Source organism: Carassius carassius, chromosome 23, assembly GCF_963082965.1.
Source record: "Carassius carassius chromosome 23, fCarCar2.1, whole genome shotgun sequence".
NCBI classification, from domain to species: Eukaryota; Metazoa; Chordata; class Actinopteri; order Cypriniformes; family Cyprinidae; genus Carassius; species Carassius carassius.
The window spans coordinates 23,985,018-24,008,233 of record NC_081777.1 but is presented as its reverse complement, the minus strand read 5'-3'; the positions used below and the strand labels follow the sequence as shown (position 1 = coordinate 24,008,233).

General features: G+C 37.0%; 1 protein-coding gene and 1 long non-coding RNA gene across 5 annotated transcripts; both read left to right on the top strand.

Moving 5' to 3' along the window:
* The first annotated feature begins 5,872 nt into the window (after positions 1-5,872).
* Positions 5,873-12,225, top strand: LOC132101589 (uncharacterized). Of its 3 annotated transcripts, none has more exons than XR_009423192.1 (4): positions 5,873-5,939; positions 9,709-9,820; positions 9,927-10,028; positions 11,900-12,225. It is a non-coding gene; the product is annotated as an uncharacterized LOC132101589 (long non-coding RNA). The 3 variants fall into 3 exon arrangements; XR_009423191.1 differs by having other exon boundaries at positions 11,891-12,225; XR_009423190.1 differs by lacking the exon at positions 11,900-12,225 and having other exon boundaries at positions 9,927-10,032.
* Positions 12,226-12,864: 639 nt separating this feature from the next.
* LOC132101588 (leucine-rich repeat and IQ domain-containing protein 1-like) lies at positions 12,865-23,010 on the top strand. 2 transcript variants are annotated; one of them, XM_059506651.1, is made up of 6 exons: positions 12,865-13,022; positions 13,465-14,207; positions 16,449-16,542; positions 19,129-19,299; positions 22,264-22,560; positions 22,872-22,990. In XM_059506651.1, the coding sequence occupies exons 2-5, from the start codon at positions 14,126-14,128 to the stop codon at positions 22,520-22,522; spliced, it is 606 nt and encodes a 201-aa protein (XP_059362634.1). In that variant the 5' UTR covers positions 12,865-13,022; positions 13,465-14,125; the 3' UTR covers positions 22,523-22,560; positions 22,872-22,990. The 2 variants fall into 2 exon arrangements, with proteins under 2 accessions (XP_059362634.1, XP_059362633.1); XM_059506650.1 differs by having other exon boundaries at positions 12,866-13,022; positions 22,264-23,010.
* Positions 23,011-23,216: the final 206 nt, after the last annotated feature.

The following is a 23,216-nucleotide window of genomic DNA, read 5'->3' as shown; positions in this document are numbered from 1 at the left end:
TAAAACTGGATATAGGCTTTAAAACTATAAATTGTATACATTTAACATTTGGAATAAAGGTCTGAAATGCGCGCCCCTATTCAGGAAATAAATATGGGTAAATTAAACTATTGGTGCCTATAAAGAAAACAAAATGACTTAAAGGGATACTCCACCCCAAAATGAAAATGTTGTCATTAATCACTTACCCCCATGTCCAAACCTGTAAAAGCGTTGTTCGTCTTCGGAACACAATGTAAGATATTTTGGATGAAAACCGGGAGGACTGTGACCGTCCCATCGACGTCCCCAAGTAAATTGCACTATCAAGGACCAGAAAAGTATGAAAGACATCGTCAGAATAGTCCATCTGCCATCAGTGGTTCAGTCTGAATTTTATGAAGCGGCACAAATACTTTTTGTATGCATGTTCTAATTTATTCTCAGTCATAAAAATTTTAATTTTTGAAAAAAACATTCTGCAGACTAATCCTGGGATTGTACCTGAGCTCAATAAATCTAGCTGAAAGATTAGAAGTCAAAAACAAGTTTAAGATCAATATGGCTCCTATGTTGTTTAATGAATGCATGCACTATTTGAAGTAAAACGAATTAATTCAAATGAATAAAAATGTAAAAATTCCCACAAAATTCACTCTGTATACTTATTTTAAGCAAGAACTTGTGGAAGCCTGCAAAGTTTGATGCTGTTTAGCAAAAGGGTGCACTATAACAGTAACACTTACATTGTAAATTAAATAAATTGCCATGACTTAAATGACTTGTTAAAATAATTAGCAGCCTTCATAGTTTTTCTTGTGGGAAAGGCCCTTTTTTTAATTTAAGAGCTTGTTCCTAAAATTGGTTTAATTGAACTTGTAAGAACATGTGTTCACAGGTTGTGGAGCAAGTGCTTGCAGAAAACTGTGCATTTCTTAAAGGTTTTTAGTCACTCCCAGCATTGAGGAACAATGAGTGTGCAAGTTCTGGAAAATGACTCTGATAGCCTATGTACTAGTATATGCTAATTGGAAAACATGTATATAATTTTTAAGTAATAAAGGGCTTTGTTGTTCACAGTAGGCTAATGGCTGTTTGTGACATGTGACTGTTATCTGCTGATAGCTGGGGGTGATCATAATGTCAGATGTTCCCGGGACTTGCACTCAGCACATTGCGATGAGGCACAGGAGCAGTTTCCATTAATGATAAGGTTTAATCCATGACATCATTAGATGAAACATAAAGCGTACTATGCTACAGACATCTCAATGGACTACAACTAAATCTAAAATATTGAAATATCACTGCATCGGAATCAAGCTCTTTTGTGAAGGGCATTATTTTGAGAATGTTTCCAGCATGTGATGATAAAAAAAACACACACCAATCAGTCACAGATGGCAAGTTGTTCTATCTAACTGTTAAATAGTTAATGTGCTTAACTACACCATGAATTAGGTAACACGATGCTTTGCTGCTGTCACAAGTTTTGCTCTATTTTTTCTCCATCAATAACAGATGGTAAGGCAAAGTGGTTGGCTTACTTGTGGTGCAATCAAAATACAATATTTTGAGTTGAATAGTTTAATCATCGTGATAATTTAAAGTATTCAGTTCTAGATTTTTAAATATCAGTCTTAAAAAATTATATTTAAACGAGTCCTGGACTGAATGAGTGTCCAGCATTCAAAAGAACAGGAGGCTTTTCACAAGATCCTTGAGTGAACCAGTATTTAATATAGTCTGACATCACAAAGCATTGCTGAAACCCACCCATGTAGTTACCTTTATCCTGATAAAAATAGATGGATAATACACTTTCCCCACCTTTTTTTATTTCTATCTCCCATTTTTATCTTCATCTGTCCAATACTTTTAGTCGTATCTTAACTGTTCATGTTCCAAGATAATGGAGTTAATGTGGGAATTGGAGTGGTCAATGGTGCCTTCACAAGCTCTTGGAGATGTTTGACAATGAGGGGATTAATTTCAGTGTGGTCCTAAAGTCTTCTTTCTCAGGAAAATTGGCCTGTTACTTTGGGTTCAATTTAGTTATGGAATAATCAGAGGGTTGAGAATGAAACTGGAAGGGAATATAGAGCTACAACAGAAAAGGTTTGACTTTGAAAACTGGAACATTCACATATGAAATGGAATATGGCAATTGTAGTGATGGTTAAAAAGGGACACCTGTGCAAACCTAGAAATAAGGACTATTTTGGTTAACAGAATTAGAAGCTCCTAGAAACGTGAATATTAGTCAGGTGTTAATGTGAACAAAGTTATTACATGTCTTTTTTTAATATTAAGCAGAATTAATTGAGTTTAGCAACTTAATACATGTGATTTTGTTCATTCCATGTAATGTTCTTTTTTAGTTTGTCCAGTTCTTACATGCAGTATGTGGGAAACAATTTACATTAGATGGAAATTTCATTAATAATAATAGTTTATTTATACTGAATTTATGGTGTGTATATATATATGTACACACTTTACACTTGCTTTAATGAGACTGAATAAGCTTTTTTTGCACTAAAAATCTTTTTATCCGCACTGTTTGTTCACTTCACTGGCTTGCACTCTATCTGCCATGTGCCTTGCACTGCTTTATATAACTTTATTTTTTAATTTTATTATATGTCTTTTTACATTCCCTTATTTTATTAGCTGTATCTTATATTTGATCTGTACTGTTATTGTTAACTGTATGCACCAAGGTTTTGAGAGTAACGCAATTTCGATTCTCTTTATGTACTGTACATGTGGAAGAATTGACAATAAAGCAGACTTGACTGAAATGTATATATACAGTACAGACCAAAAGTTTGGACACACCTTCTCATTCAAAGAGTTTTCTTTATTTTCATGACTATGAAAATTGTAGAGTCACACTGAAGGCATCAAAACTATGAATTAATACATGTGGAATTATATACATAACAAAAAAAGTGTGAAACAACTGAAAATATGTCATATTCTAGGTTCTTCAAAGTAGCCACCTTTTGCTTTGATTACTGCTTTGCACACTCTTGGCATTCTCTTGATGAGCTTCAAGAGGTAGTCACCTGAAATGGTCTTCCAACAGTCTTGAAGGAGTTCCCCGAGAGATGCTTAGCACTTGTCGGCCCTTTTGCCTTCTGTCTGCGGTCCAGCTCACCCCTAAACCATCTCGATTGGGTTCAGGTCCGGTGACTGTGGAGACCAGGTCATCTGGTGCAGCACCCAATCACTCTCCTTCTTGGTCAAATAGCCCTTACACAGCCTGGAGGTGTGTTTGGGGTCATTGTCCTGTTGAAAAATAAATGGTCCAACTAAACGCAAACCGGATGGAATAGCATGCCGCTGCAAGATGCTGTGGTAGCCATGCTGGTTCAGTATGCCTTCAATTTTGAATAAATCCCCAACAGTGTCACCAGCAAAGCACCCCCACACCATCACACCTCCTCCTCCTCCTCCTCCTCCATGCTTCACGGTGGGAACCAGGCATGTAGAGTCCATCCGTTCACCTTTTCTGCGTCGCACAAAGACACGGTGGTTGGAACCAAAGATCTCAAATTTGGACTCATCAGACCAAAGCACAGATTTCCACTGGTCTAATGTCCATTCCTTGTGTTCTTCAGCCCAAACAAGTCTCTTCTGCTTGTTGCCTTTCTTTAGCAGTGGTTTCCTAGCAGATATTCTACCATGAAGGCCTGATTCACACAGTCTCCTCTTAACAGTTGTTCTAGAGATGTGTCTGCTGCTAGAACTCCGTGTGCCATTGACCTGGTCTCTAATCTGAGCTGCTGTTAACCTGCGATTTCTAAACTGGTGACTCGGATGAACTTATCCTCTACAGCAGAGGTGACTCTTGGTATTCCTTTCCTGGGGCGGTTCGCATGTGAGCCAGTTTCTTTGTAGCGCTTGATGGTTTTTGTGACTGCACTTGGGGACACTTTCAAAGTTTTCCCAATTTTTCGGACTGACTGACCTTCATTTCTTAAAGTAATGATGGCCACTCGTTTTCCTGTACTTAGCTGCTTTTTTCTTGCCATAATACAAATTCTAACAGTCTATTCAGTAGGACTATCAGCTGTGTATCCACCTGACTTCTGCACAACACAACTGATGGTCCCAACCCCATTTATAAGGCAAGAAATCACACTTATTAAACCTGACAGGGCACACCTGTGAAGTGTAAACCATTTCAGGTGACTACCTCTTGAAGCTCAAGAGAATGCCAAGAGTGTGCAAAGCAGTAATCAAAGCAAAAGGTGGCTACTTTGAAGAACCTACAATATGACATATTTTCAGTTGTTTCAAACTTTTTTGTTATGTATATAATTCCATATATAATTCCACATGTGTTAATTCATAGTTTTGATGCCTTCAGTGTGAATCTACAATTTTCATAGTCATGAAATAAACAAAACTCTTTGAATGAGAAGGTGTGTCCAAACTTTTGGTCTGTACTGCATATATATATATATATATATATATATATATATATATATATATATATATATATATATATATATATATATATATATATAGTTGAAATCAATAATGCTATGGCTAACTCTTCACCAGTAATTTTATGTGGTTTATAATATAATAGGAGGAATCCACACAGATCACAGATAGCGGCCCAGATCCGAAGCTGCCTTTTATTCAACAAGTTCTTTCTCTCCCTCTCACCCACTCTGAAAGAATGAATGGAAACAATCAGTTTGAAGAGCAACAGACCAGTAACAGAAAACCCTGCACAGTATAAACACAGGGACACTATCCAAACTTGAGCTCTGTTCAGAGCTGAGCAGGCTTTGACTGCCCTAATCTGCAGTGTAAATCTGCAGCCACTGACTGTCTAGTCTCTGTCTGGGTTCCATGCTCTCAGACAAAAGCTCCGGACACCTTGCCCACTAACAAAGGGGTCGATGCCACTCTTCGCTAATTGAAGTGGACAAGGCTTGCTGATGGGGCCTTTTTGAGCAATTGAACTTGGTGAATGCTTCTTCAGGATCTGATGAAACACGGACAGTTGATTTGACTTCAAAAGCAGACTCCAGCAGGCACTCAGAGGAACTGATAATCAAAATTGGTCCCATATTCAGGGAATAAAATATGTAGTTGAATGCTTTGAATAAAAAAAAGACTGCATACCAAATGAATAATGTAAATAAAAACACAATTTGTTACGACTTATTGCAGTGAGAAGCTGGTCATACTCAGTAGACCTTAGCAATTAAACTACAAAACATCAACATTACTCTAGTCCTGAAATAAATGACAAAATACTTACTCTGTTGTAGAGAGATGAGAAATGATTCTGCTAGTTCATCAAATGATTAATCTCAGCCTCCCTTTGAAATAAGTTTGTGCCTGATAGTTGTTAACCACAAAATAATATTTTTCATTTTAATGACTGGTCTTGTTTCAATTTGTGTGTACTAAAGCGCCACGCCACTATGCTTTTAATTATGTTGCCACTAGGGGGAGACAAATATACTCTATTTGTACTTTTTTTTACTTTTTAATGTTCTACTTTTAGTGTTATCTGTTTGTACCAAGGGTCTGAGAGTAACGCAATTTCAATTCTCTATGTGTATGTACTGTACATGTGGAAGAATTGGCAATAAAGCAGACTTGACTTGATATAAAAATAATGTTTGCTGGAAATAACTGCCCAGTTAATAACTCAAACAAATGTGGTTCAGTAAAAACAGTTGTTAAAATCTGTATTTAACATTATTATTATTATTAGTAGTAGTAGTAGTAGTATTATTAGTATTATTATTATTTATTATTATTATTCAAATATGGCACAGCACAAGGTTTCTTCGGGAAGTTTGTCCCTCACGCCTCTCTGTACACTTTGTTTCCATAGCAACTACGGGGCACGAGAATGTACAAACATGAGGTAAACAGAGAAACAGGTGCTTTGCGTCAAATAAAGGCAGAGTCAGAAAGACGGAGTGTCTGTTAAATACTTGTGACACGCTTTTCTGTATTAATTATTAGTATTTTTATACCGTTGCTATGACGTTGATATAGTTTGGTTCATTGGCAAATTTTCGCCTCTACTGTAGATTAGCGCACAAAAAGCTGATGAAATGAAACCTAAAGTTACATCCTTCTGAAAATGATTCCGAGTCAGACGATGTAAGTGGTTTTTATATTTATTAGGTATTAATTTCGCATCTACTTTTTTTTTTACAGTTCAGCCTACTTTTCAACAGCCCACATTATTATAAAAAGCTTTGTTTGTACAGTTAGTAAAATCAAAGTTTTCTTGAATTCCTTGGATTCACGTGTAACGTTACTAGTGAAGAAAAGTATTGCAACATTATTTAAACTGAATATTATATCTATTCCACTTTTATGACATTATAATGACATAAACCACACATCACACAATGTAGACAGCGCAATCTTAACAACCTGCACACTTTGCCTATATCTGCTAATACACTAACGTTACTTTCTTTTTCTATTGGTCTCTGGAATTGCCAGTCTGCTGTAAACAAAGCCGATTTCATTACTTCTAGTATTAGTCATTCAAAGCTTAATCTCATGGCCCTAACAGAGACCTGGATCAAACCAGAGGACACTGCAACACCTGCAGCACTCTCCAATAATTTCTCATTTTCCCACTCCCCCCGTTTGACTGGAAGAGGTGGAGGTACTGGTCTGCTCATCTCTAATGATTGGAAATTTAATCCTTTACCATCTTTGGGTATCAAAAGCTCCTTTGAATCTCATTCAGTTACTGTTACCTACCCTTTAAAATACATTTTGTAGTTGTCTATCGACCCCCAGGACCACTGGGTAACTTTTTGGATGAATTAGATGTGTTGCTCTCAACCTTTTCTGAGGACGTACTCCCCTAGTTATGCTTGGAGATTTCAACATCCATCTATCTATAGATAAACCTCTGTATGCTGATTTCCACACTCTGCTTGCCTCTTTTGATCTCAACCGCGTGTCATCTACTGCTACTCACAAATCAGGCAACCAACTGGACCTTATTTATACACGACACTGCTCTACTGATCATGTTCTGGTTACTCCACTGCACACGTCAGATCACTTCCTCCTCACTCTTAACCTCAACATGGTCCCTGACACTTCACTTACCCCTCCACATGTCATCTTTCGACGTAACCTATGCACACTTTCACCCTCCCGGCTATCTGCAATGGTCTCATCTTCACTTCCTTCCCCTAAACTTTTTGCATCTTTGGATGCTAACAGTGCTACTGATACTTTCTGCTCCACTCTTACATCTTGTTTAGACACTGTTTGCCCCTTATCTTCCAGGCCAGCCCGTAACACCCCTTCTGCCCCTTGGTTATCTAATGTTCTACGCGAACACAGTTCTAAGCTTAGAGCTGACAAAAGGGTGTGGCGCAAATCCAGAAATACTACTGACCTTAATATGTATCAGTCACTCCTATTTTCTTTCTCTGCTAATGTCTCCACTGCTAAAATGACATACTACCATAACAAAATTTACAATTCGTCTAACTCACGCATGCTTTTTAAAACATTTTCCTCACTTCTTTGTCCTCCTCCTCCCCCTCCTGCTTCAGCTCTAATAGCTGACGACTTAGACACGTTTTTCATTAATAAAATTAAACACATTAGTGCACAATTTTCCACACCACAATCAGTCAAGCTCATATCACCAGCAAATTTACACTCATTTACATCCTTTTCTTCACTCTCTGAGGCAGAAGTCTCAAAACTCATCCTTTCTAATCACCCTACAACTTGCCCGCTTGATCCTATTCCATCTCATCTCCTTCAAGCCATTTCTCCTGCAGTTGTACCTGCACTCACTCACATCATCAACACATCCCTCCACACTGGTGTTTTTCCCTCATCATTTAGACAGGCACGTATAACTCCACTACTTAAAAAACCCAACCTCAATCCATCTCTTTTAGAGAACTACAGACCAGTTTCCCTTCTTCCTTTCATTGCAAAAACACTTGAACGAGCTGTGTTCAACCAAGTCTCTACATTTCTCACACACAACAACCTCCTTGACAGCAACCAATCTGGCTTCAGAAGTGGACATTCAACTGAGACTGCCTTGCTCTCAGTTGTTGAAGCTCTAAGACTGGCAAGAGCGGAATCCAAATCTTCAGGACTTATCCTGCTTGATCTGTCCGCTGCTTTTGACACGGTTAACCACCAGATCCTCCTATCAACCCTACTGGCAAAAGGCATCTCAGGAACCACACTTCAATGGTTTGAGTCTTACCTATCAGATAGGTCCTTCAAAGTATCTTGGAGAGGTGAGATGTCCAAGTCACAACATCTAACTACTGGGGTGCCTCAGGGCTCAGTTCTTGGACCACTTCTCTTCTCTGTCTACATGGCATCATTAGGTTGTGTCATTCAGAAACTTGGCTTTTCATACCACTGCTATGCTGATGACACTCAACTCTACCTTATTCCATCCTGATGATCCGACGGTAGCTATTCACATCTCAGGTTGTCTAACAGACATTTCTTTCTGGATGATGGACCATCACCTTCAACTCAACCTTGCCAAGACAGAACTGCTTGTGATTCCAGCAAACCCATCGTTTCATCACAATTTCACCATCAAGTTAGGCACATCAACCATAACTCTTTCAAAAACAGCTAGAAGCCTTGGAGTTATGATTGATGATCAGCTGACTTTCTCAGACCACATTGCTAAAACTGTCCGATCCTGCAGATTTGCTTTATTCAACATCAAGAAGATCAAGCCCTTTCTTTCGGAACATGCTGCACAACTCCTTGTTCAAGCTCTTGTTCTGTCCAGGCTAGACTATTGCAATGCCCTCTTGGCAGGTCTTCCAGCCAATTCGATCAAACCTTTACAATTAATTCAGAACGCGGCAGCAATATTAATTTTTAATGAGCCAAAAAGAATACATGTCACACCTCTGTTTATCAATTTGCACTGGCTTCCAATAGCTGCTCGTATAAAATTCAAGGCATTGATGTTTGCCTACAAAACTACCACTGGCTCTGCACCCATTTACCTAAATTTGTTACTTCAGACTTATGTGTCCTCTAGAAGCTTGCGTTCTGCAAGTGAACGTCGCTTGATTGTGCCATCCCAAAGAAGCACAAAGTCACTTTTACAGACTTTTAAATTAAATGTTCCCTCCTGGTGGAATGACCTCCCCAACTCTATCCGGACAGCTGAGTCCTTAGCCATCTTCAAGAATCAGCTTAAAACACATCTCTTCCATCTTTATTTGACCCTCTAACTTTAACACTCACTATTCTAATTCTATTCTTTAAAAAAATCTAACTACCTTTCTAATCTTTTTATATTCCATTTTCTTTTCATTAATTATGCAATTGTATGTGTGTGTGTGTGTATGTGTAAAGACCTCTAACACTAGCTTGCTCTATTCTTTTTTATTCTATCTGTTTTCTTTATATTATATTATTTAAAATCCCATGCTAGGTGTACTGTGTTAACCTAACTGAGACTTGTTATAGCAATTATATATCATTGCTCTTTTTGTTGTTTTTGATTGCTTCCACTGTCCTCATCTGTAAGTCGCTTTGGATAAAAGTGTCTGCTAAATGAATAAATGTAAATGTAAATGTAAATGTAAATGTAAATGTAAATGTAATAAAACTGATAATTCAAGTAGTCCATCCAAAAATATGAATGTTTACTTAACGTACTTGTCAGTATAGCATTAACAATCACTTCTGTTTTCAGAACAGCTGCATGAAGAAGAAGATGAGTTGCCTGACTCTGTATTCACATATGCTGAAGCTTCAAGAAAGCAAGAGAATGCCTTTGAACATTTAATCTTTGAACATGTTGAAGAGAAGGGTAAGAAGACATTAAAAAAATTAAACTGATTGAAAGTCTTAATTAAAATGATCTAAATTGTTTATTGGAGGCATTGTATATTTTCTTCCGTTATGTTTACTTATAGACTTCTCAAGCCAGAACCTGTCTCACCTTCATCACAAATGATAATCCTACAAATGAGCCAGCTTCAAATTTCATAGACGACCCCATAAAGTGGAAAGAGCAAGTGAGTCATAAGGCATGGCTATTTGTTTGTGGTTAAATGGAAATGGGATCGTTATACCATCTGAGTCATAACAGAGGAAAGAAGTATCTGTGTTTTGTCCTTTTATTATTTTAACCTTTTTAACTTTAAAAATTTTAACCTTTAATTAATAACAGTTCAGTCAATATGAATTTAGGTTTTAAATTCTGCCCTAAATTAAAGGCTGTAAATTACCAATATTTACCCTCAGACATGCAGCATACTCCTCAGATTATAAATTGCATAGATCCCATTTTGTTAGTGAATGATTATAAAAATTATTTTTTTTGTCAGGTTATCTCTGAATTAGTGGAACAAGTTGAACACCTAAAAGACATTGTGCCCACTGATCTGTGATTGTGCCACAGAATGCCCAGTGGGAGATTCCGAATATGGATGGCATGGAAGGTATATTTTCTGCAATTATGTGGTTAGATGGGCCTGTATTTTAAAGTTTATTAAAACTAGTAAAAACATAGATTATGCTGCCATTAAATATACAAAAAATATAAGAACCAATTTTACAATGGTTTTGAATTAATTGCTAATTAGCCTCTTTATATTAACATAATTATACCTTTACTCTGTTTTTAGATGTTTGGACTGAAAGTGAACTGCAAATTAGTCTTGAGTGGAGAGAATCAGCGAAAAGACCAAGAAGGGAAGAGGAGCAGAAATTAGCAGCACGGGAGGTAGAAAGAGAGCTGTTTTTGAACTCAGAAAGTGAAGAAGCCAGCAGCCATATCACCCTGGAGCCCAAGACCGGTTTCCCACTGAAGCTAAGCAGGGCTGAGCCTGGTCAGTACCTGGATGGGAGACCTCCTGAGAAAACTAGGTTGCTGCTGGAAGAGGTGCTAGTGAGGCCAGCAGGGGGTGCTCACCCTGTGGTCTGTGTGGGTCCTAGCGCCCCAGTGTAGTGATGGGGACACTATACTGTCAACAAGCACCGTCCTTCGGATGAGACGTTAAACCGAGGTCCTGACTCTCTGTGGTCAGTAAAAATCCCAGGATGTTTTTCGAAAAGAGTAGAGGTTTGACCTCGGCATCCTGGCTAAATTCGCCCATTGGCCTCTGACCATCATGGCCTCCTAACAATCCTTCTAACAATGATTGGCTTCATCACTCTGTCTCCTCTCCACCAGTAAGCTGGTGTGTGGTGGGCGTTCTGGCGCACTATGGCTGCCGTCGCATCATCCAGGTGGATGCTGCACACTAGTGGTGGATGAGGAGATACCCCCTGTCTATGTAAAGCGCTTTGAGTGCCTAGAAAAGCGCTATATAAATGTAATGAATTATTATTATTATTAAGAAGAAGAGAGGAGGAGAAGAGGATATTATTGAGGATGTGCAAGTATACAAAAATAAGGACAAAAAAAAAACTTTATAAAATAAATGTGTAAATATATGAACATATGCTATATGAGTTGGTGTATTACGTAAAAAAAATAGAACATATAAAAATTATATAATTTGTTGAATGTATAATGTGAGGAATCTTTTTTCAAAGTTTAAAATAAAACAAAATTTATTGGAGAACAGTTTGATAAAAAATACTATTTCAATCTTGAGTCAGTAATTAGTTTACTAGCAGAGTGAAATTTGTTACCCTACACCAGTAAAGTAAATTCTACACCATTTTTTCCCCCAATGTGTATATTTGTGTAAATAATGTGTATGCAAGTAAAATTATTATATTAAAAAACGTGATTTGATTTGAACCTTATTCTCCTATAACCTTATACTATATACCGCCTCACAAATATCTACTGAGGTAAGTGTTTCAGTCAATGTTTTTTGGTTAATTTCAAATGTTAAAAAGGAAACTCGAGGAGCAGATGGAGGAGGAAAAACAGGCTTTTGAGAAGGTTCAGGAGGAGGAGAGAATGAGAATCCAGAAACTTCATTGCATAGCAGCAACAAAGATTCAAGCTGCTCTCAGAGGAACATTAGGAGCAAAGCAGAGCGTAGGAAAAAGAAAGAGGAAGAGAAGAAGGAATGGGAGAAGTTGAAGAAGGAGAGAGAACAGAAGAGAAACAGGACTGAGGAAGAAGAGGGCGCTCAGAGGGAGAAGATGGAGAGATGCAGCACCAGAGATGGACACAAGGTGGCTTCATAATACTACAGCTGTTGAGCTTGAGGACCATAAACCACAAAGCCAAAAATCATCCAGTTCAAAAAAAGAGGCATACTCAGCTTACCCCCTCTTTCTGTGACACTATTCCCAAAACAGTAGATTGGAGCTCTTTCAAACAGGTAGAAATTAAACTTGAAAGCCCATTTTATGTCTATGACATGTTAATGCTGGCTTTATTGTAATTGTCTTGTAAAAAATCAGGTTATGACAGTGATGCTGGAAGACCTACCAGGATATGCCTGTCCACACTGTCCGAGTGTAACAAACTGCAGGCTTTGACCCTAAGACGCTGCGGCCTCACTTCTTTGGATGTATCTAACCAATGTGCTTAGATCAAATTTATTGATGTACAAATAAGAAACAAACTATCCAGTGCAGTCTGCATTATTTTCAAACTTCCTTGTCAAATGATCCATTATGCATGATATAATCTTTTATACTCACCAAGGTTGCATTTACTGTTTTTGATTAAAATATTGTAAAATTATTACACTTATATTATTACAAATGAAATAACTGTTAGGGGAAAGTTTAATTTTTATAGAAGCCATTATTCCAGTCTTCTGTGTCACATGATTCTTCAGAAATCCTTCTTATACACTGATTTTGTGCTTGAGAAAAAATGTTTACTTATTGCTCCAATTTTTTCAGGATTCTTTGATAAATAGAAGGTTTAAAGAGCAGTATTTATTTAAAATATAAATAATTTGTGGATTGTAGAGGTCTGGCCAACCTTCAGGTTCTCCTTCTGGGCAGGAACCAACTAATGAACATTCCTGGTCTTGATGGAGCTGAAAACCTGCAAATTCTTCAGCTCTCACACAACAACATCTCTCACATAAGTGAGTATCTTCACTAGAAGTGTTCATTAACTTTTATGTATTTTGCATTGGAAACACTCAAGAAAGAGATGCTGATAGTTGGTCAGTTGAAGATATCTGGATCTCACGTGTGACAGAATTAGTATCTAATGCTCAACATTGTCATTATCCAGAAGAGGGAACCATTGTTCCAGTTTGGTGTCTTCGAATGGCCTTTTGCCCTCACTCTGCTCTTAAAATATGTCTGATGTTGAATAAATATGAATAAATGTATAATAAAGAAAAGGATAAATGCAGTTTAAAGGTATTTGCTGTCAGTGTAAGATGATGTCCTGCCAGTGCTGCCTTTTTATATTAGATTATCCTTTGGCTGGTATTAGATATTGTCACCATGGCCTAGAATTATCCTCATTCACTCCATCTACACCAGCATTGACTAAATTATATATCTTTGCTTTCTTAGGTGGTTTAGGACCCCTGAAAATGCTTCTGCGATTATCATTGGGCCATAACCAGCTGCTCAGCACAGGAGGTTTGAACGAAATTTATACCCTTCTCCATCTGGACTGTTCGTACAACCATCTAAGCCATGTTGAGGGTTTGGAGAATTGTGCTCTGCTTAACAACAAGTTGAAAGATGAGATCATGATTTATCATGTCTTCAGCAGGAATCTCAATATCACTCAATAATCACAATTTTCCATTACTTTAGTATTTGAGAACGGTTTATGTTCTTATTCTAATTAGCCCGACTGAAATTATAGACTTTTCACCACTTTTTAAAATTTATTTAGGAACATATTTCCTATCCCAGTGTCCAGAAAATGTGTAACTTGACTGTGCTCATTACATGATTACAAAAAAAATCGTCATCTGTTAGACTGCAATCCTGGGCTGCCATCACTTTAATTGAATTATCACTATCTGTTGTGCTTATCATTTAGATATTAGTCATGTTCATGATGAGCCATGAGTTTCCACCCATTTCAGCTCATGGGACATTCATGGTTGGAACAGAAAGAATGACTTCCTGTGTGATCATCTAGTCAAGAAGGAATTGTTGTTGCTTTTATTTCCAGGCCTGTCCTGCAGAACCAAGTTCTTTCTGAGGCACCTGTACTTGGATGACAATCTTCTATCCTCTGTTGATGATCGGGAATCCTATTGGCTGCCTTTGCTCCAGAACCTCTCTATGTCCCATAACAGGTAGTCCTCAATGGAGAATAGCTGTCTCTCAGAACCTAGTGAGCTGCCTACCTAGGGCATCGTACTGCAGGTGTTGTCTAGGCTAGCAGCTCACAGTGTTTTGAGTCTCTTCCTATTCGTTTTCTGAACTTAACACTGCCTTACAGTTAAATTGTACTAAAGGGTAGAAGTCTTAAGACTTTGTTTAAATACAGTATGTTCTTAAGTAAAATGTAATATAAAAACCTACAATTATTCAGTGCTAAGATATTTTATTGTTTCAAATGAGGGTTCACTTTCCCCATTAGTGTAACTCAATTAATTCCACTCTTGGACCTGGTTTCTCTGAGGATGCCAGTCACAACTGTCTGTCAGGTGAGCTTATGAAGTAGGGTGGGTCAACTTGACCATGCTTCTTTGTTTTCGGCTGCTTGAAAGGGTCTTTATTCTTGAATATGGCTGGATAATCATTGTGACAAACAAACAGTTCTTTAAAAGAAGACTTCTGTTCTCATATCTCCATATCTCATATCATTCATCCTTAAAGGGATAGTTCACCCAAAAATAAAAAAAATAATTTACTCCCCTGTATTACTTATATGTTGTTATGTATTATTTTTTTCTCTTTTCATTACACATAACTATTATTACACTTCAGATGACCTCAGAAGATGTTAACACACAGGGAAAATGTGTAACGAACACCTAGCAGATATATATGGGGTAAATAATGTTGTATGTTTTGATGAACAGATTGCTAACACTTAACTTCGGCGAAACCATAACAATTAACACATTTTTTGTTAGTTTTTTTCTAAAATAGTGTTCTCATTCTAACGTTAGCCTAAAACGTTAGCAGTTAATGTTCTGCATTTCTGTTTTGAGCTGCGCGCGCTGAACATGACCAGTAGATTGATGCATTTGATAGCAAGTTTTTAATCAATGGGATTCAACTCATAATTTCACATAGAATACACTTCGTTATTTATACAACATAATGTTAATATTAAGACTCAAAGGCTATTTGCAAAAAGGGCCCGAATGCACATAAACATATCTGCGGGGATCTGAATAGCAACTCCTTTTGTGGACGTGTTCTTCACGAAACAATGTGCAGAAAAACGGCAGCTAAACTTTAAAATTTCACAGCGTTTTAGTATAATGGTCTTCTCATTATACATTAATAGTATGTATATAACAGTCCCAGTCATAGTTATTAATATTCTGCATTGTAGTTTGACCTGCTCGCGCTGTGCGCTGAAGAGCTATCATCGTAGTACTACAATGAAGATAGACTTCATAGACTTTGTTTTAAGGTCCAGTTCTCCCTGTTAACTAGCTGCTTATTATCATGCATATTACTAGCATTCTGCCCATTTATTAGTACTTATTATTCTGCATGACTATATTTTAGATTCCTTAATCCTACCCTACCCCCCACCTAAACTTAACAACTACCTAACTATTAATAAGCAGCAAATTAGTTGTTTATAAAGGGAAATCTCTTAATTATTAGTGAATATGTGTTCCATATTCTATAGTGATATCAAAATATTTAATCATAGTATTTCAGTATCTTCAATTAAGACCAGGGGTGCGTTTCCCAAAAGCATTTAGATAACTATGGGCATTAGTTCCATCAAAGACAATAGTATATGCAAGACGGTCAGTCGTATAGTTTTGAATGGGGGAAAATGCTACTCTCAATATGGCTGCTCAATCGCAGGAAGCCCTGCCTTCTGAATGAAAGAGCCAATCGCTAACCAGTAAAATAAGTGCATCACTGCAGCTGCCCTTAGAAGCGTCCTGGTTGCTATAGAAACAGTCAGCATTCTGAGATGTGCGCTTAGGACTGCGCATGCACACTGGCTGATCTAGCCTGAAAAAATAAGCTTTTTTAAAGTTATTTGAGCAAAATAAACTACATTTATGACACAGTTGTTGTCAGTTTAAATGGTGATTTCAAATATAAAATTTAATCGTAGGCTTAGTGAACAGTTTGGGAGAATGTAATGTTTCTCCTTACAAAGTTATAGGATCTGCACTTGCGTGCCCGAGAGTCGTTTCAAAGATGGCCGCAGAGTGACACGATTTGCCTCAAAGGGACTTTGGTTCCATTGAACTCCATTGGTAACGACGGAACTTGCGACCTAAGTTGCTTTTGGGAAATGTTTGGATTGCATCCAAAGCATTAGAATTATAACCAATCGCAGAGTAAATTGCAAAGTTTCTCTAAGTATCTCTGTTCTGACTCCCTTTTAGATTTGCAGAACGTGCGTCTGAATCTTCAGAAATGCACCAGCCTTGAAAAATTTAACCTGACTGGTAACCCACTACAGCTGGAAAGCAACTGGAGGTAGGTGTGACCCAAGGACCCAGTTAAGGGCCTTTTACATTGACAGTTAAGTTCATTTTTCAGTTTCTCACTGGCACGAAGTTAAATTCTGGAGTATTTTTGTTGTTGAGAGTGAATATTAGTATATAAAGGAAATTAGGTTCCTCCTTTTATAATGGAGAGCTTTATTTTGGATTGGGCAGAAGCTGTCATGTGTGCATTCCAGCAAAAGTCACTAAGCATTTCATAATTGTCCAAGAATGTGAAACTAATGTGAATGGGGACATTGGCTGGAAGTGCACCAGGCGTTTAAAGTAGAATAAACATTCCTTTTTACCGCTGAGCTTCCGGCCCATATCACTGCACCGGCCATTGTATCTGTGTCCCCTATTGGATTACCCAGTGACATCTGTACACACGTGGATTTAAGTGCTCGTAATTCTGAAAATATTTGCTCAGTGGGGGAATATTTTTTAAGCAAATGTGCTCCTAAAGTGTCAGCAGTTAAGTGCTGGGGGTGGTGTTAGCGCAGTGGATAAGACGCATGCCTGTGGTGTGGGAGACCCGGGTTCGAATCCACTGTGAACCGCCAGTGTGTCCCTGAGCAAGACACTTAACCCCTAGTTGCTCCAGAGGCGTGCGACCTCTGACATATATAGCAATTTTAAGTCGCTTTGGATAAAAGCGTCAGATAAATGTAATGTAAATGTAAGTGTTTTTTTTTTTCATTTGCAATTTGTATGTTCTTATGTGCTAGAAAACATGTGTGAGAAAAAGAATAGGAATATCAGGAAAATACAAAACCATGTTGGAATTAATTTCTCAAGAAGCAATCCAGTCCATTCAGCCAAAAGGGAAAAAATAACATCATACATACCAAAGAGATTTCTTGACTGTCATGAGTTTATAGTTTAGAAGGCCTAAAAAGTTTAATGTTGGCAACACATTCGTTTTTCTGACAAAAATGTCTTACTAAATTGACTTGTTATAAAATTGAATGTGGTGTGATATTTTTAGCTGTTTATTTTAATAGTTATTTTTTAAACTTTATTTTCCACATTTTGCATGTGGCTTCCAAAAAGAAGATTTGAGGTAAAATATATCTCTGTCTGTACATCTGTTTTATTCTGTAATGACGGATAGGAAGTTCACTCGAGTCTGGCTCAGAATTCCGCTGAACTTTGTCTAACCCTCAATGCCAACAACGGAATTAGACCCAGTGTTTTTCTCACTCTCCTCTGGTCCTTTCATCCCCGTCCAGTGATAACACAGCCTAAATTAAAGAACCGAAGGATATTTCAGAGAAGTACACAGCGCACGAGTGTTCAGAGTCTGGGAGAGGAGACTTTAGCTAGATTAATCAAACTTCTGTAAGTTTCTTTTGTTTACAGGGAAGTTTTCATGAGTAATGAATGGAGTCAGTTCTTTTTTTTTGTAGCAATAGGAGCCTGGCTGCCGGACACAACATGGGCAAAAGTGTGTCACATGACCATGCCTCCAGTTTTGGCTTTTAGAAATGACCTCTTTGATCCTCTTTTATGTAAATATCAGCTTGGATAGAATTTCCCAACACTTCATTATATTTCCCATCAAGTGTATCTTTTACAATTAACTGAGTATTAATATACCACAACTGAAAAACTATTTTTTAACAGTTTAAAGTAAACAATAACAAAGACAATTTTGTAAAAAGTTTTTATATTTTTCTAAATATTTTACACGCGTAACAGTATTCATTATGATAATAAATACAAAGAGATAAAAAAGCTAAAATGTATGTAAAAATAATAATAGATGATAAAAAAAATATTCAAATTAGTGACCAATAAATATTGAGCAATTTAATTGTTACTGAATATAACAGTCATTAACACTCATTGGTTCTTCAGTTGTACTTCTCTCAGCAGGGTTCAGCAAAGACTAGGCTACACCTGTGTTTTCTCATACGCTTTTGCAAATTAATACACAGATCCAAAAAAAAAAAACAACAACAACAACACAGGCTCACTTGAGTGGTTGTCACATCTCTGAAATGAGGCCAGCAAACCCTTTTTCACTTCTAATCCAAGCCGAGTGTCATCATTGAGAAAGGCAGGCTCCGACTAAACCTCTTAGTCAATGCACAGGCGCTCTGTTGATTCTCCTGGGTCCAGAATGTCAAACTCATTAAATGTCTTCTCCCCGTTTCCTAAGTGATTTCATCTGCTCAGTGTAAACATTCTCCAATAGATAGCCCATGGAGACAGAGAGAGGGAGGGGCTGGAACTAAAGTTTACCCGTTACTTTGCAATGGACCTTACATATTATTCTGAACAGCTAATTGTTTTGCAAAAGAAGTTATTTAAAGTATAATTATTATTATTTTTGTGTCTTTATATTTAATCTAGAATCTTTTTTATAAATAAACCAAAAAAAAAATTAAATCCCTTTTTTGCTTTTATATACCTTTGCTTTAAAACTTTGTTATAGCTTTTTTTTTTTACTTTATAAAATAAAACAGTCACTAACAATTAAAGCAATAATTTCAAAGAGCTTTGAGCACAATGTGTGGTCATTTCACCTTACATTTTCATCAGGTAAATCTCGTAAATGCCTGTTTTCCCTCAGGTCCTTGCTTTTGGAGACAGTGCCTGGCTTGATTAAGTTGAAAAATGAGCAGATTGCTGCTGCTGCAGTGCCCCATAAATGTCCAGAACAGCAGTGGAGTTTCCAGGCCCTCTGTCAAGCACAGCAAGAGCTACGAGATTCACTTCTCCAGCAGCAAAAGATGGAGATCAGGTAGACTAGCAGTTTCAGATTTTTTTTTTAAGTATTTTCAAAAGTATTAATAAAGACCCAATTCCTGAAAATGTAAATCATGTAGTATATTATGTAAAATGCATGTAATATTTAGTTTATAGTTTAATCATTATTAATCACTTTAATAGTAGGTAAATTAAAAACAAATCATAATTTAAGGAGAGGATCTTTACAGAGAATCTGAAAATCCAGGCCTTAAAAATATAAATATTTAATAATGAATAATTGTAATTATTTATTATTATAATACATTTGTTTATGTATAAAATTACTTATCTTTTATATGTGGTATGGCAGAGAAATTTTAAACTGAGAGTTTAATTATTTTCTCATTTTGTGGTATGTAGAAATGTATAATTAGTTCTTTGAGCCTGTTCATGCTGAATATATATATATATATATATATATATATATATATATATATATATATATATATATATATATATATATATATATATATATAAAAAATTATATATCCACTTCTTTCGATACAAAAGACCCCTCAGTTGCTGCTGCAGACCACCAGCAAATACACCAGAACACTTGCCATGTTTCATGAAACATGATTGGCAGAAGTCTGTGTGTCCTGTGGTTCAAACTGAGGTCTCTTATGGCTTGGAGGACTTTACAGATACCCCCTAATCCTTCCGCAGCACATTTTGCACAAAGGGTCTTTTGCACACCCGTCAGGACCACTGTAGCCGTTTAACATCTGACCTGACCCAGTGTCAGTCCCCAGCTTTGGCAAGGTGAAGACTGCCGTCTGACCGCCATACAATGGTAAACCAATACCACAGCAATAAAATTGAATTTATGCCACTGAATCATAAATTATGTTGTGTTACTGCAAAAGCTGCATACATTTTTGAAAATATCTAAAAAAAGAAAATCTTTCCCGGTTTTTCTCTGAGGTAATTTCAGATGTCAGTAAGTAGGGAAACTGTGTAAGGTCTAGGATTGTATTTATTTGCCTTGGCTTGAATTTTATAGCTTGTAATAATGTTTGGCTTTCGGAATGTTCGTTGATGACTGTATATGCAATTTGACATTAATTTGTTTTAATGAGGTAATCAAATTAGCTATTTTGTTATACATCTTTGTCCCTGTACTGAATTTCAACATGTTTCGACAGTAGTTTTGTTTTCCAGAACAAATGTACATTGCATTTGACTCGTGCAAGGCTCTTTTTATGACTCTATTCTGGAAAAAGTGTATGCTGGAGGGGTGCAAATGCCCCTTTAACCGTGTCAGAGGATTAGAATAGCAGGGACTCTATAGTGACAGAGCTGGTTTCTGATGTTGACAGCAAAGACAGGCTCAAAGGTCACGGGCAGGAGGGCTGAACCAGCCACGGCTAATAGAATAATTAGAATGGGATTGAGACACCTTTGTAGAGACTTCTTGAAAAACTTCATTATAAGCCAGTTTCACATCTTGCAAGAAATTTTCAGATTTCTGTGGTAAAGGCTAGTTTTAATCCTCATCAATAAGACTTTACAATAAGGTTCCATTTGTTAACATTAGTTAACTGCATTAGTAAAATGATATAACTTTGAAATATAATTCATCAAGCATATGCTAAATGTTAATTTGAACATTTACTAATACATTATTAAAATCATTAACTTTTTTTTATATTTAATGGAACTACTAATGAACAGTACTTTTATCAATTAACGTTAAGATTAAGAAATACTGTAACAAATATATTGCTTATTGTTATTAATGCATTAACTAATGTTAACTAATGAGACATTAAAGGCAGGGTAGGTAAAAAATATATAAACAACTTTCTTCCAAATTTGTTTAAACTTTCTATATATATCAATGCATAATTAAAATGTAAGTACTCTGATAAAAAGAGTATAAAAATCGAGTGACTCTAGACCGTTTAATCTGTATTAAACACAGCTCATTATTTCCATTCGGGACGAAACATAGGATTGGCTTAGGCGACTGTCACTCTCTCGCAACCATGGCAACCACCCTTTTGCCACACATGACCTGCCCACTTGCGCACACACGTTTGATTTGAGGAATTCAAGAGGCACGGATCCTAGGAATACCAAAACAATGGCAGAGAAACAGCAAGCAAAATTCACAGTACCGGCCTACGCAGTTAGTGAAGGCAAACCAGGCAAAAAAAAGGAAGACAGTAACAGTACAAGAAAAGGCAATGAACAAAAAGTCTTTGGATAAACAAAGAAATAAAACGCGAGTTAATATCGGCGTGGCTTTCCAGCGATGGCGAGAACTGAGGGAACTCAAGGGGCTGAAAAGTGACTCCTTGATGGCTTTATTTCTGCTGGACAGGTAAATCTTTCTTTTTGTATTTTGATCATACATATTTTTTTGTTTATTTTTTCATTAAGCATGTGTCATTAGCACACATAGCTGCATAATATAGCTAACATAACATTACTTAGCGAGCCGTAGTAGAGACGATAAAGCCCAGAAGGGAGGGGGTGGGGTGAATGGAAATCGTGAGAGGTCTACAAACACTCGATTTTTATACTTTCTTTTTCAGAGTAGTTACATTTTAATTATGTATTGATATATAAATAATGTTTAAACAAATTTGGAAAAAAAGTTTTTTATACATTTTTTACCTACCCTGCCTTTAAGGTAAGGTATTACCAAAATTCTAATGAGCCTTTCAAACTTGCAATTTTACATTTAAAAAAATGCCACAGAATGAAAAAGAATTTTTTTTTAAAACTTAAAGTTCTTTTAACTTGAACGGCACCTTTTTTTAATGGAGTGTCACGTCACGCTGCAAAAGACACAAGTCGCAAGAACTATGGCCAAACATGTCTGTCCAGCACATGTTTATATAGAAAGTTTATAAGCAGTGAAGTGGAATGCAAAAATGCTTTCTACGTGAAAGGCTCTGGCTCCTAATATCTGAAATGTTGTGCTTTTTGCCTGCATTTATTCGCACAGTTCTGCACCCTCACAACATGACGCCCAGCTTCTTGCAATTGTCCAACAAGCAGACCTGCTCAGAATGGCAGTGGACCAGTGTTATGCCCATGAATATATCGACAGCTGTTTTACAGAGGATTCTACACTGGCAGCAGCTGCTAACAGTAGTTCTTGTACTTATTCTGAAACATCTTTATCACAAGAACAAAGACTTGAGATGTGTCTCTGGGATACGAGATTGGCAGAAACACAAAAAGACTCAATTTTCTCACGCTGACCTTGAGCTACGATCTGCTGACTGCATGCAGACACAAAGTGAGAAGGAACCTGTTCAGGCCCTGAATCTTAAAGTGTATGACACACACAAAATATTTTTACTTTTACATTTAATTTCTGTATGTAGTGAACATCTCCCATGATTTGAAGGTACATTTAATTTTAGCTAAAGGTAATCAAAATAAAGCTCATCTCTAAATCATTCAGTGGACATTACACCCCTGCTGGGTCTCTCTCCAGATGTTTTAACGCTGATGAATCATCCAAGGCATGAGTTCAGTGACATTCATTTAGTCTCTCATGACTTTGGTGAGTCATCAGATAAAATTGTCTTCTCTGCTATCACTCAGCGCGGCAGCTGTGGCGATCCAGCGATGTTGGCGGAGGAGATGCGTATTGCAGAGACGTCAGGGCCTCCCAGGCTTAATTAAAAAAACTAACACAAAATCACATCTTCATAAGGTGGAAGATACCTGCATTGGGGGGCCTGAGAGAGAATGTGCTGCTGTTGTTATTCAGGTGAGACTCATTTTTTTGCTCCTTTCACAAAAAACAAATCCTCTGTTCACTTTGGTTTTGATCAAGGATTGTTTGATATATCTCAGAAAATGTGTTTTCCATGCCTCCTTTTATGAATGCAATAAATAACTTGAATAAAATTAAATCATCTTCATTACACCTATTACTGCCAAGGG

Excerpts from the sequence above, each read along its gene's own strand:
- LOC132101588 (XM_059506650.1), top strand. The coding sequence starts at position 14,126 with ATGACAATCTTCTATCCTCTGTTGATGATCGGGAATCCTATTGGCTGC. Across the intron at positions 16,543-19,128 it reads CAGCTGGAAAGCAACTGGAG|GTCCTTGCTTTTGGAGACAG; the intron begins GTAGGTGTGACC and ends GTTTTCCCTCAG. Across the intron at positions 19,300-22,263 it reads CAGCAAAAGATGGAGATCAG|TTCTGCACCCTCACAACATG; the intron begins GTAGACTAGCAG and ends TTATTCGCACAG.